We start from the raw sequence: 14,712 nt of genomic DNA on the forward strand, positions 1-14,712 counted from the left end.
TATTTTCTGTTTATATGAAATCAGAAATGTGACCTGTAACAGTTTTATTTTTCTTGAACTGGCACTCTTGCAAAAATGTTGATTACTGTATTCATACTTTACACCCCTTGTCTCTTGTTTTTAAATGTATCATAATCACTGATTTTTGGAACAGTTAGTCTCACCACAAAATCATGGTTCTCCAGAGCGGGATTGGTGGTTTTTGTAGGGGAACCCGAAGCATTGTTGCACATTTGAAGACCATTTTGAGCTTGGATGGGCCCTTAGAGCTTGATGATATATCCAAAAGTGGACTCTGATAATAATGCATTTTTGCCTGCCATTCAAAATATATTATGGTCTTAATTTCCTTAAGTTTTTCTCTGATGATTTACTTATTTATAGACATCTGATGAAATCTTCTATTGAATTTAAAGCTGATACAATGTTCTTGTTTCATTTTTTGGTAATAGTCAGATGTGAATTACTACTGGCCAAGTTTTTATAGTATTGTCAACTTTTTAACTGGTTAGTTACAAACCGGCTGTGCTTGGATACAATTCATCTTTTGTAAAAGCCCCTTTTCCTGCCTTCACTGCCAGTATTTCCTGACGGCCATCTCTTGCCTTTCTTATAAACCACCATGTTGCCGATATTCTTCTGCAATGCCACTTGTTTCTGGTGCTTTTTGTTTGTGTGTGTGTGTTTTAAGACAGAATCTCCCTGTGTCACGAAGGCTGGAGTGCAGTGGCACGATCTTGGCTCACTGAAGCCTCCACCTCCCAGATTCAAGCAATTTTTGTGCCTCAGCCACCTGAGTAGCTGGAATTACAGGCATCCACCACCACGCCCAACAAATTTTTTATTTTTACTAGAGACGGAGTTTTGCCATGCTGGTCAGGGTGGTCTCGATCTTCTGACCTCAAGTGATCCACCCGCCTCAGCCTTCTAAAGTGCTGGAATTGCAGGCATGGGCCATTGCACCCGGCCTCCAATGTTTTTTCAATGTTCTCTGGTTGCAAATTTTAGCAGAGTTCTCTGATTGAAATTAACATGGTAGTAGGTCTTAGCAAGTCAAAACCAAAATTGATAAAATAGCACCAGGGTATCCCTAACTTTTTCTTTTTAACTCTAGCTTGCCTTGGGATGGCCAGCTGCTGAATGAGAAGCCCGGAACCATGGCGCTATATAAATGCAGATTATTGGCAGTGTGTGATCTGAGCTACAGTATAGTGTGTTAGGAGCGTGGATCTGGGAGCAAACTCTGCCATCTGCCACTTCCTAGCTGTATGATGTCGGGCAACTTTTTAACCACTCCAAACCTCAGTTTCCCCCTCTGTAAAGTTGGCCTAATAAAAGGACCTTCTCCATAGGATTATTGTGAGTTCTAAATAAGTTAATACTTGCCCTCTAAGCATTAGCTGAATTAGTGCCATGTAAGCACTGGTTGTTACTATGTATTAATCAGTCACTTGGCAGGAGCCGGGCAGGTATGAAGAAGAGTAAGGAGGTGAGAGAGGTTGGTAATGAGAGAAGAGGCACTGGCTGAGAGACAAAGTGTGCTTTTTCTGATACATGTTAGTGGATAACATTTCACATGGAAAATTTTATATTTAACTTGCTTTGTCCATTTTAATTTCTCCACAGGCCTTTGTGGAGGCCCAGAATAAGATTACTGTGCCATTTCTTGAGCAGTGTCCCATCAGAGGTTTATACAAAGAGAGAATGACTGAACTATATGATTATCCCAAGTATAGTTGCCACTTCAAGAAAGGAAAACGGTGAGACTGCTTTTACTGAATTTCCTTTTTATTTTCAAAGTAAATGCTTGCTTAAATTGTAAAATACAAATTCCAGATAACTTGTCCTTGTATAAGATTAATTCATTATAAGGAATTAATTTCTATGTCTGAATATGAGAATAATATTTTTGATCTATTACATATTGTCCGAATTGTTAAAATAATGGTTAAGAAATTTAGTAGAGAGAGGTCATGTAAAGAAATGTAGATATAGGAAATTGTTGTTGGCTTACGGGTAGTAATTGGTGAGACAGGATGATTCATAGACAGCAGTGGAGGTTTGTTTGCCTCCAAATTTAATTATCTTTGACGTATACTACTTGGAAACATTTAATTCTGTGTATTTCTTCCATCAAAGAATGGTGAAATGGGTGAATTCACTTCTCTTGTTCCTGTCCCATTAACACCCACTTGCACACGTTTTCTTGATCTTTTATTAAATCTGTTTGGAGCCACTATCACACATTTACTTTAGACTTTCTTCAGCCCTCTGCCATTCTTACACAGAGATCAGCAAAGTAGAGTCTGCCTACCAACTCTGTCTGCCTACCTGTTTTCATAAATAAGGTCTGATTGGGACACAGCTATGCTTATCGGTTTACGTATTGTCCATGGCTGCTTTTGTGCTGCAGCTACAGGCTTGAGTATTACAGTGACAGACTGTATGGCTCACAGAGCCTGAAATATTTGCAGTCTTGCCCTTTACAGAGAAAGTGTGCTGACCTTCCACCATAGCAGCCTCGCTAAGGAAAAGAACCAGAATTTGATTTTAGAAAAGTCTGCTTTCTTCTTCATTTAAAAGAAAAAGTTACTGCTTTATTTGAATATCAGTTTTTATTTTAACACATAAAATGGTCTTTATTTGTTTCTACTTAGCTAATGTGCAGAATTACAGTACATGATTTGAATATGGAAAGCAGTTCTGTTAACAAGCTCTAGGTGGAGAGAAATGATGGGCCCTTTCACCTATGTCCCCACGTCCCAGTGATGGCCAGGTTACAGTTGTACCTTTGTAGGGTTTTGGTTTTGTTTTGGTTTTTGCTTGTGTGTGTTTGGTTTTACTCCACAAATAGAAAACTCCACAGCTAAATAAAGACCATCTTTGTTCCCCAGGTATTTTTATTTTTACAATACAGGTTTGCAGAACCAGCGCGTATTATATGTACAGGATTCCTTAGAGGGTGACGCCAGAGTGTTCCTGGACCCCAACATACTGTCTGATGATGGCACAGTGGCACTCCGAGGTAAGTGCTATACACAGAGGCCCGTGGAACATCCAAGACCCTCACTTGGAGTTCTGAAGTTAGTGCAGTTGCTTTACCTCTGAAATACCAGGCAGGGTGTGGACCATATTGTAGAACAGATGCACATACAATATCAGGAAAGCTAATTTTTGCACAGTATATTTAGAATACATGAATAGTCACATTCCTCTTTTCCACTCTGATGGCATGAAACAGAACTGGAGAATAATTCACACTGGACCTAAATTAGCTTCTAAGGCTTCTGGAATCTTCAAGTATCATCATCATTTCCTATAACATCCCTGAGACATACCTGTGATTAGAAAAAAATAAGTCATCTTTCATAAGAAATTTAAGCTGTACAAAGAATGCTCCAACTATGAATATTAAACAGGAAAGAATGTTTATCAGATCAATTTCCCTCTTGGGAAGGAAGCATCAGAGTTTTAAAAATCTAGTTAATTGTCAGCATGTCAGAACTACAAGTAAAAACACACAAATCTTGTAGAAATTGAACAGCTGGGTGTCCTGTTTCCTGAAGATGCAGGTTTAAAGACTAAGTTTGTCCACAGTTGCTGTACATCTCCTGCTTAACTCTACCCCTAAGGTAACCTCCTCCACAGGCCACAGAGAAGATTATCCCAGGTTTGTGCAGTAAGCAGAGTTCTAGAGTAAGGAACTAAGTTATTCTCCAGTTCTGTGTTTTAATAATTGTAAACTCTACAATGATAATGTCCTAGATGATGTTAGCTCAGCCTTTCCCCTGTAGTATCTTCTGGTTTTGTAGAAAAAAAAACCATATGATTAGTTATGGCCCTCTAGAATTGAGAAATTGAGACATTGAAGTCCTCTGTAATCAATAAGATGGGAGTTATAGAGCCCCGTTCCATCAGACCTGTGCAAAGACCCTTTTATATCAACACTTCTAACCATGATCCAGTCATTCAGTGGTCCACCCTCCCCTCCCTCTGAATAGGCTGTGTATATAAACAATGATCCTTTATCGAACCAATATTGAAAATAAGACATCAGCCAGCTCAGATTCTTCCATGAATCTGACCGTGTAGTTTTCAGTGAATTGAATACACAGGTTCTGTTGAAGTAACATATCCCATATAGGAATTTATTTAGTTTCCACAAGGATCTATCTTGCAACCCATCCAGAGGGACAGGGTCTTAACTCCCACCCCAATAATGCATTCTTCCAGTGACTTCTTTATGGAATGTTTGCCATGGACAAAGCCTTGATGGGTGAGAAGATAAATTAGGCATGAGACCTGCCTCAAACAGTCATTGAGTTTTCTAAGAGCGGTATTATAGGGAAGTTATCACAAAAGGAGTAAACATTCAGATTCTTTTTGTAGTATATGATTTTTAAACATACATTTCAAATCAAAATGTTTAATTTCAATTTTTCTGATAATTTTCTGATATACACACACACACACACACACACACACAATTCAAACACTCCAGTGCTAGGTAGAATAAAAGGTGAATGTGTTTCTTCTTCCTGTCACTTTCTAGACTCTTTTCTGCATTTACATACGTATGAGCCTAGATACTTTATAGGACTTACAATGGTTAATGAGTAGGTTCTGTGAAATTTTAAACTAATTCCTCGTTAATTAAAATTCCATGTAAAAGAATAGGAAACCTCTAGTAATAGTTGAACTTCTTAAAATTTTCAGTCCCAAATAACATTTAGCAAACAGCCTAAGAGGAAATCTCTGGTGTCAGAGTCTTCAATAGGAGGTGTTGTATCAAATGCTTTACATACTTCGTAATTGAAACAGCTAATATGAAACACAAGTATTTGCCAGGAAACCTTCCATAGTGATTAGGACATTCCACCAGGGCCCTAAAGGATTGTACATGATACGACAGTCTATAGACATGTTGCTTTTCCTTTCACAATTTCTTGTGGAATGTGCACGCTGGGCACCTTCACTGCAAACCCTCAGGCTTTATTTACCTGGGCCTGTGATGGTCAGACAGTGTGGACATTAATCCTTGTGCACAGGTAATGCTCCGAAAATGAGGCTGTAACAAGGGATTTTAGATAGTTTGGAATCAATCCCCCAAATTACCTAATGGCTCCAATTTAGTTCTATTATATGGTATGTGTCATAATTCAGTCATTACTCTAAAAGCAGTTTCCTTTTTCTCCTTATTCCCTTTAGAGTATAAATAAAATATGACAGAAGTCTCAGATGAGCTCTGCTTTTAACTGAACTGCCTGTTGCATTATAAAAATTTCAAAATGAAAGCATTTTAGTAGGCATATAATCTAATATTTCATTTTATAGACAAATTAAGACCTGGAGAGGTTAGGAAGCTTGTCTGAGGTTATAAGGGTAATTCTTGTAAAACTTGGGCCGAGCCCCCAGGATTCCTCACTACCAGATTCCTATCCCTTTTGTTGCCACATTCTACCTCCGTGTTACGGAAGAGAGCTTTGTCAGATGGCATAGAGGGCAGTGGAGTTGTGTTCCTATGGTTGTCATTGGATGATTTCTCCTGTGTCCCATAGGTTACGCATTCAGCGAAGATGGTGAATATTTTGCCTATGGTCTGAGCGCCAGTGGCTCAGACTGGGTGACAATCAAGTTCATGAAAGTTGATGGTGCCAAAGAGCTTCCAGATGTGCTTGAAAGAGTCAAGTTCAGCTGTATGGCCTGGACCCATGATGGGAAGGGAATGTTCTACAACTCATACCCCCAACAGGATGGAAAAAGTGATGGTGAGCGAAGACTTCAGAGGAAGCACATTTTTCACAAAATGAAGTGTGACTTCAAGTGACTGAAAAGAGATGCTAAACCCTACGTAGAGGTTGTATGGTCCAGAACCATGTTTCCTCAAAGGGTGTTGTATCAGTTGGCTTTGCTGTGTAATAGACCACACCAAAATGTAGTGGCTTAGAATAGTAACCATTTATTTTTGCTATGAACCTGTGGGTTGGCCAGGTAGTTCTTCTGGGCTTGGCTGAGTTCTAACATGTATCTGTGGTCAGCTGCAGGTCAGTTGGTTCATCTTGGCTTGGCTCTTTTACATATCTGGGGCCTCAGCTGGGATGACTAGCAGACTAGCCTGGGCTTGCTCACGTGGCACCTCAGTAGAATTACAAGATGGGGAGCTGAATGACACAGCCTTCTTAATGCCTAGGCTTGCTCCTGGCACATCACCTTTGCTGCATTCTCTTGGCTAAAGCAAGCCAGAGGGCCATCACCTTTTCAATGGTGGAGAAATAGATACAGGGAACTGTGGAAAATTGGGATCGTTATTACAATCAATCAGTCCCTTATAGATGTGTTATATCTCCTAAGGAGATTATGGAGAAGATGAATTTTTAAACTGAACCAAACTATTTGATGATGTTGAGTGATTATAAAATTTTACTACTGTGGTAATCGCATATTCTTCTCTGATCAGAAGTTATAGGTCACCTGTTGGTTGGCATTTATCTTCATGCTTTTCTCCTTGTTACTTCCTGGGCACACCTTTATTGTTCTCCTCTTTAATTGCACAAAGATCCTGTTGTGTTCAAAGATTCTCTTTCTTTGCTCCTTCACTTCTAATTTTCCCAGACAGGAAGGTCTATGTACCTTGTACCTTACTGGTACAATGTGTCATTTTCTTGCTTTTGCTACCCCACATTTCAATGTGGTATGTAGCATTTTCTTGTTATGTTAGTTGGTCTTTACAGGTGAGTTTTACAATCCCTGTGTTAGAGATTAGGAGCTTGGGCGCAAAGGCTCAGTAATTTTCTTGAGGGCTGGGGTCTGGCAAGAAGCACAGCTACTCTAGTGCTTTCTGCTGTACATGTTGTCCCCTTATCATGACTTGCTGTATCTTTGTCATCTTTAAATATCCTTGCTTTCTTTTCTGTTTTTTTCCCCCGCAGTTGAATTGGGAATAAGGCTGTAGTGCTTCTCATCTGTTGGCTATGTTTAGCTTTTTCTGCTTTTTGATTAGGCTACATCAAGACCTTTTTTATAAATTCACCAACGAATTACAAGAGGAGCTAAAAGTAGGCTTTTTATTCAAAGATGTTGGCTAAAGAAAGACATCTGTGCTCTGGAAACGAAATTAGCTGCCTGTGTTAAGAGTGCCCCAGAGTTAGAAAATGTTAGTTATTTCCATGTTCTGGGAGACAAAAAAGTATAACTGGCCAATTCATGTTAGAGAACGTTATTACGTTAACTTGTAAAAACCAAAAGTCATTATTTACCATCAGCTTTCAGTGACACAAAATAATAATAATTAGTAATTGTGATAAATAAAAGAAACCCAACATCTTCTTCCAGCTGTAATTTTGCTTCCCTCTTGTTAGGATCTCAGTAGCCTCTCAGACTGTGATGGGACCCTTAGAAATGAAGCTAAGCAATTCCTACCATGTGCTTCTTACCAGTGTCCCTGAGAACTCAATGACAATTGCTTAAGTGCCATAAAGCTTGTTTTACATTATGGTATTATCTTACCTTTTTCCCTCCCTTGCCCTGAAAGCTTGGTACATCATCATCATCATGAAAAAAAGAAGTTCAGCCTCAAAGAAGTCTCCAAAATCAGCAAATATGAGTTAATTACTTTCAGTTCGATATTTAACCGATACCTAACCTTTTTTTTTTTTTTTTTTGAGATGGAGTCTTGCTCTGTCGCCCAGGCTGGAGTGCAGTGGCGTGATCTCAGCTCACTGGCCTCCCAGGTTCAAGCGATCTCCTGCCTCAGCCTCCCGAGTAACTGGGACTAGTTAGTGCCACGCCCAGCTAATTTGTTTTGTATTTTTGGTAGAGATGGGGTTTCGCCATATTAGCCATGTTGGTCTTGAACTTCTGACCTTGTGATCCTCCCGCCTTGGCCTCCCAAACTGCTGGGATTACAGGCGTGAGCCACCGTGCCTGGCCGATACTTAACTTTTTAAAAAGTAAAGTTTAGTTTTTAGAACAGTTTTAAAAGCAAAATTGATAAGAAAATACAGAGACTTCCCATGTACCTCCTGCCCCCACATATTCGTAACCTCTCTTATTGTGAACATCCCCGACCAGAGTGGTACATTTGTGTTTCATTGGCAAATCTACATTGACACATCATTATCACCCAAGTTCATAGTTTACTTTAGGGTTTGATTTTGGTGTTGTACATTTTGTAGGTCTGAACAAATGTATAGCGACATGTATCCAGTGTTGTAGTATCATACAGAGTAGTTTCACTTGTCCTAAAAATCCTTTGTGTTCCAACGATTCATTCCTTTCTCTCCCCAATCTTTGGCAGTCACTGATCTTTTTACTGTCTTTATAGTTTTGTCTTTTCCAGAACATACTGTAGTTGGGATTAGACAGTATGTACCCTTTTCAGAAAGGCTTTTTTCACTTACTAATAATAGATTTAGGTTCCCTATATGCCTTTTCACGGCTTGATGGCTCCTTTCTTTTTAGTGTTGAATAATCATTGTTTGAATGTGCCACAGTGTATCCATTCACCTACAGAAAGAATGCTCAGTTGCTTCCAAGTTTTGGCACTTATGAATAAAACTTCTATAAAAAGTCTGTATGCAGGTCTTTGTTTGGACACAAGTTTTCAACTCCTTTGGTAAAGGAGCATGATTGTGGGATCATGTTGTTAAGAGTCTGTTCAGTTTTATAAGAATCCTCTAAAACTTTTCCAGAGTGGCTAGACCGTTTTGCATTCCCGCCAGCAATGAATGAGAGTTCCTCTTGTTCCACACCCTGGACAGCGTTTGGTGCTACCGGGGTTCTGAAAACAGGTGTGTAGTTATATCTGATTTTTTTTTTTTTTTTTTTTTGAGATGGAGTCTCACTCTGTCACCCAGGCTGGAGTGCAGTGGTGTGATCTTGGCTCATGGCAACCTCTGTCTTCTGGGTTCAAGCAATTCTCCTATCTCAGACTCCCAAATAGCTGGGACTACAGGTGCATGCCACCACACCTGGCTAATTTTTGTATTTTTAGTAGAGACGGGATTTCACCATGTTGGTCAGGCTGGTCTCGAACTCCTGACCTCAGGTGATCCACCTGCCTTGGCCTCCCAAAGTGCTGGGATTACAAGTGTGAGCCACCACGCCTGGCCATATCTGATTGTTTTAGTTTGCATTTCCCTATTGATATATAATGTGGAGCATCTTTCCGTATGATTATTTGCCATCTGTGTATCTTTGGTCAGATGTTTGTCAAGGCCTTTGGCCTAGTTTTTAATCAGATTTTTGTTTTCTTATTGCTGAGTTCTTTGTAATATTTAGAAATTTTATAGTTTTATGTTTTACATTCAGGTCTGTGATCCATTTTGAGTTAATTTCTGTGAAGGGTGTAAGATCTTGTCTGGATTCATATTTTTGCCTGTGGATGTCTGGTTGTCCCAGCACCGTTTTTTAAAAAGGCTACTGGGCTGTCTGTTCTGTTCCATTGATCTATTTGTCTGTTGTTTTGCTAATACCATATTATCTGGATCACTGTAGCTTTATAATAAATCTTGAAGTTGGGTGCCAGTCCTCCAACTTTGTTCTCCTTCTGTATTGTGTTGACTAGTCAGTATATTTTGCCTTTGCATATGAACTTTAGAATCAGTTTGTCAATCCACAAAATATGTTTCTGGGATTTTGGGATTTCATTAAATCCATAGACAAAAATGGTAAGAACTGATACCTTGACAATATTGAGTCTTCCTAGCCATGAGCATGGACTAGCTCTTCATTTATTTAGTTCTTCTACTTCTTTCATCAGAATTTTGCAGTTTTCCTTAGATAGCTCTTACACATATTTTGTTAGATTTATACCTAAATATTTCATTTTTGGAGGTGCTAATGTATTGTTTTTAATTTCAAAATCTACTTGCTCATTGCTGGTATATAGGAAAGCAATTGATTTCTGTATGTTAACCTTGCATCCTGCAGCCAGCTACTTAACTTTTTAAATGTTTCTAGCATTCTGCAATATGGGTGGAATTGATTTTCTTAAAATTACCAAGTGCATTTCAATGTACATTTTTAACTCCTTCAGGCACAGAGACATCCACCAATCTCTACCAAAAGCTCTACTACCATGTCTTGGGAACCGATCAGTCAGAAGATATTTTGTGTGCTGAGTTTCCTGATGAACCTAAATGGATGGGTGGAGCTGAGGTATTGTACAGCTGTGAAATTTTACCCTCAAAGACTGTGTTTCGTGGATGTGTGTATAAATATGCTTATTATGTGGTGATTTTTATGGATGGTAGAAGTCCCATGAGTGAATATTCTTTTGTTAAAAATATTGGTATTCAGATTGACTCTTAATAATGGAGGTGATAAACCTTTTAACTGCAATCTCAACCTATTACTCTTAATATTAAAAGTAATACTTTGAGGGTAAAAAAGTAATTTTACTTATAGTAAAAACTATAAAAGTACCTAGTAAGGTAAAACATGGACCTTTCAAAACTCAGAATCCTGCTTCTCGGAGGTGAGTGTAGTAGCCTTCCACACATTTTCTTTGTACATACAAGTGAGAATATGGGGAAAAGACAGTGTGTGTGTCTTTCCCTGTTTTACACAACTGTGCTCTTTTCATGCATATTGTTCACTTGTTTTTACATTAAAATAAGTATCTTTTAGACATTTTCTCATCAATATTCATGTATTTCTTGGGGGTCTTGACAGGAACCAACCTCTTGAAGTGTGATAGGTTTTTAAGTTACTGGCCTGGAATTTAGTCTGTATTTTGAGAATCAGCTGTGAAGAAACTTAGGGGTACTTAGAGTAAAATTTTGACTCTGGTTAGTTCATTCCTGTGTGCTAAGAAATATTTCTTGTTAGAGAAGCATTCTGAATGTTTTAATATGGGTGGGATGTATTCCATTTTTAGTGGGAATGAGGAATGTACTACAAACTTTTTAGCTCATCGAGACACCTCTTCTATTGAAAAACAGTTAGCAGTTTGTCAGGAAAGGCACATTTTCAATTTTAACTTCTGTTCCCAGGTCTACTTCATTGGGGGACGAAACAGGAATCTATGATATATTATTCCATGGGAATTGATCTTCTGTATTCCAAATTGTCCTTTTATTTATTTGGATTTTCTAGACCAGGGGTCAATAAAAAACTGCCACTGGGTTGGATCTGGCCTGCTGCCTGTTTTTGTAAATGGAGTTTTTTTGCAGCACAACCACACCCATTTTTACCTGCTTTCAAATTATAACTGCAGAGTTGAGTGATTGCCACAGAAGTCCGTATGGCTCACGGAGCTGAAAATATGGACTGTCTAGACCTTTATAGAAAAAGTTTGCCAGATTTTAGTAGAACGTGTTAAAAATAAATTTGTAGAACATTTTGTTACCTTAAAATGTGTCCCTTTTTTTGTGCCTTTTCTTTCCCATCTAACTTCCCACTCTACCAGCCTTTCTTGTGCATTTACTATTGTCTTTTTTCTCACATATTTGTTTTTAATGGCTTTTCTGAGATCTATTTGGAGATTGTTTCTGCTAAGTTTTCTATCTACTACATCTTCCCCTCAGACATAGAGCTTCTGCGTGCCATAGATATAAAATAATATACATTTTTTACCTTCATCTGAGTGAAATACAATTAAGATAAATATGCTACCAAAATATTAGGTGATGTGTAATCTCATAAAATTGACCATTGTAACCATTTTTAAGTGTATAACTTACAAGTTGTACTTAAGTGAAGTGTACTTTAAGTGAACTTACAAGTTCAGTGGCATTAAGTTCATTGACATTGTTGTACAACTGTTGTCATCGATCCTCAGAACTTTCTCATCTTGCAAAACGGAAACTCCACCTTGTGAACAATAACTCTCCATTTACCCCACCCCTCTCCACCCACCACTGCCATCACCTGGCAGCCACCATTCTACTTTCTGTCCCTTTGTATTTGACTGCTCAGGGTACCTCATATACATGTCATCTTACAGTATTTGTCTTTTTGTGACTGGCTTACTTCATTTGGCATAACATCTTCAAGCTTCAACCATCTTGTAGCGTGTGTTAGTTTCCCTCCTTTTTAACGCTGAACAATATTCCAATGTATATGTGTACACCGTTTGTTTATCCATTCATCCTTGGGCTCTAGGGTTGCTTTCCACAGTATTGTTATGAGTAATGCTGCTGTGAGCAGCTAGTGTTTACAAATAGAGTGGAAATAGATCACATGCATTGAACATATGTATAGTCACTTCTGCTAGCTAGGCAAATAAAAAGAAAAGCAAATTTAAATAGGTTAGATGATTCTTCTGCCATTCTTTCAATAGATGTACACTCTGCGTAACTCATCTGATATAATCTTTACTACAGTTTGAGAAGGAAGGAATACATAAAGAAAATCAAATACCTACTAGGGTAATTATCTTGCAAGTCCATGCTGGAACTGCCTGCTGGGTCTGTTAGGGCCACAGCCTGTATCTTCTTAACCACTATGTACACTGGTGGAATTGATTTTCTTAAAATTACCAAGTGCATTTCAATGTACATTTTTAACTCCTTCAGGCACAGAGACATCCACCAATCTCTACCAAAAGCTCTACTACCATGTCTTGGGAACCGATCAGTCAGAAGATATTTTGTGTGCTGAGTTTCCTGATGAACCTAAATGGATGGGTGGAGCTGAGGTATTGTACAGCTGTGAAATTTTACCCTCAAAGACTGTGTTTCGTGGATGTGTGTATAAATATGCTTATTATGTGGTGACTTTTATGGATGGTAGAAGTCCCATGAGTGAATATTCTTTTGTTAAAAATATTGGTATTCAGATTGACTCTTAATAATGGAGGTGATAAACCTTTTAACTGCAATCTCAACCTATTACTCTTAATATTAAAAGTAATACTTTGAGGGTAAAAAAGTAATTTTACTTATAGTAAAAACTATAAAAGTACCTAGTAAGGTAAAACATGAACCTTTCAAAACTCAGAATCCTGCTTCTCGGAGGTGAGTGTAGTAGCCTTCCACACATTTTCTTTGTACATACAAGTGAGAATATGGGGAAAAGACAGTGTGTGTGTCTTTCCCTGTTTTACACAACTGTGCTCTTTTCATGCATATTGTTCACTTGTTTTTACATTAAAATAAGTATCTTTTAGACATTTTCTCATCAATATTCATGTATTTCTTGGGGGTCTTGACAGGAACCAACCTCTTGAAGTGTGATAGGTTTTTAAGTTACTGGCCTGGAATTTAGTCTGTATTTTGAGAATCAGCTGTGAAGAAACTTAGGGGTACTTAGAGTAAAATTTTGACTCTGGTTAGTTCATTCCTGTGTGCTAAGAAATATTTCTTGTTAGAGAAGCATTCTGAATGTTTTAATATGGGTGGGATGTATTCCATTTTTAGTGGGAATGAGGAATGTACTACAAACTTTTTAGCTCATCGAGACACCTCTTCTATTGAAAAACAGTTAGCAGTTTGTCAGGAAAGGCACATTTTCAATTTTAACTTCTGTTCCCAGGTCTACTTCATTGGGGGACGAAACAGGAATCTATGATATATTATTCCATGGGAATTGATCTTCTGTATTCCAAATTGTCCTTTTATTTATTTGGATTTTCTAGACCAGGGGTCAATAAAAAACTGCCACTGGGTTGGATCTGGCCTGCTGCCTGTTTTTGTAAATGGAGTTTTTTTGCAGCACAACCACACCCATTTTTACCTGCTTTCAAATTATAACTGCAGAGTTGAGTGATTGCCACAGAAGTCCGTATGGCTCACGGAGCTGAAAATATGGACTGTCTAGACCTTTATAGAAAAAGTTTGCCAGATTTTAGTAGAACGTGTTAAAAATAAATTTGTAGAACATTTTGTTACCTTAAAATGTGTCCCTTTTTTTGTGCCTTTTCTTTCCCATCTAACTTCCCACTCTACCAGCCTTTCTTGTGCATTTACTATTGTCTTTTTTCTCACATATTTGTTTTTAATGGCTTTTCTGAGATCTATTTGGAGATTGTTTCTGCTAAGTTTTCTATCTACTACATCTTCCCCTCAGACATAGAGCTTCTGCGTACCATAGATATAAAATAATATACATTTTTTACCTTCATCTGAGTGAAATACAATTAAGATAAATATGCTACCAAAATATTAGGTGATGTGTAATCTCATAAAATTGACCATTGTAACCATTTTTAAGTGTATAACTTACAAGTTGTACTTAAGTGAAGTGTACTTTAAGTGAACTTACAAGTTCAGTGGCATTAAGTTCATTGACATTGTTGTACAACTGTTATCATCGATCCTCAGAACTTTCTCATCTTGCAAAACGGAAACTCCACCTTGTGAACAATAACTCTCCATTTACCCCACCCCTCTCCACCCACCACTGCCATCACCTGGCAGCCACCATTCTACTTTCTGTCCCTTTGTATTTGACTGCTCAGGGTACCTCATATACATGTCATCTTACAGTATTTGTCTTTTTGTGACTGGCTTACTTCATTTGGCATAACATCTTCAAGCTTCAACCATCTTGTAGCGTGTGTTAGTTTCCCTCCTTTTTAACGCTGAACAATATTCCAATGTATATGTGTACACCGTTTGTTTATCCATTCATCCTTGGGCTCTAGGGTTGCTTTCCACAGTATTGTTATGAGTAATGCTGCTGTGAGCAGCTAGTGTTTACAAATAGAGTGGAAATAGATCACATGCATTGAACATATGTATAGTCACTTCTGCTAGCTAGGCAAATAAA

The 14,712-nt window shown here is 38.2% G+C and overlaps 1 protein-coding gene across 1 annotated transcript in view; it reads left to right on the forward strand.

Moving 5' to 3' along the window:
• Nucleotides 1–14,712, forward strand: part of PREP (prolyl endopeptidase) — a 163,697-nt gene that overhangs the window by 23,750 nt on the left and 125,235 nt on the right. Inside the window, exons 3-6 of the mRNA XM_011996081.1 lie at nt 1,627–1,760; nt 2,895–3,025; nt 5,559–5,768; nt 10,037–10,158. Of these exons, the coding sequence (XP_011851471.1) occupies nt 1,627–1,760; nt 2,895–3,025; nt 5,559–5,768; nt 10,037–10,158 (597 nt within the window). The remainder of the gene's footprint in view (nt 1–1,626; nt 1,761–2,894; nt 3,026–5,558; nt 5,769–10,036; nt 10,159–14,712) is intronic.

This window comes from Mandrillus leucophaeus, unplaced genomic scaffold, assembly GCF_000951045.1.
Source record: "Mandrillus leucophaeus isolate KB7577 unplaced genomic scaffold, Mleu.le_1.0 Scaffold501, whole genome shotgun sequence".
Lineage (NCBI taxonomy): Eukaryota > Metazoa > Chordata > Mammalia > Primates > Cercopithecidae > Mandrillus > Mandrillus leucophaeus.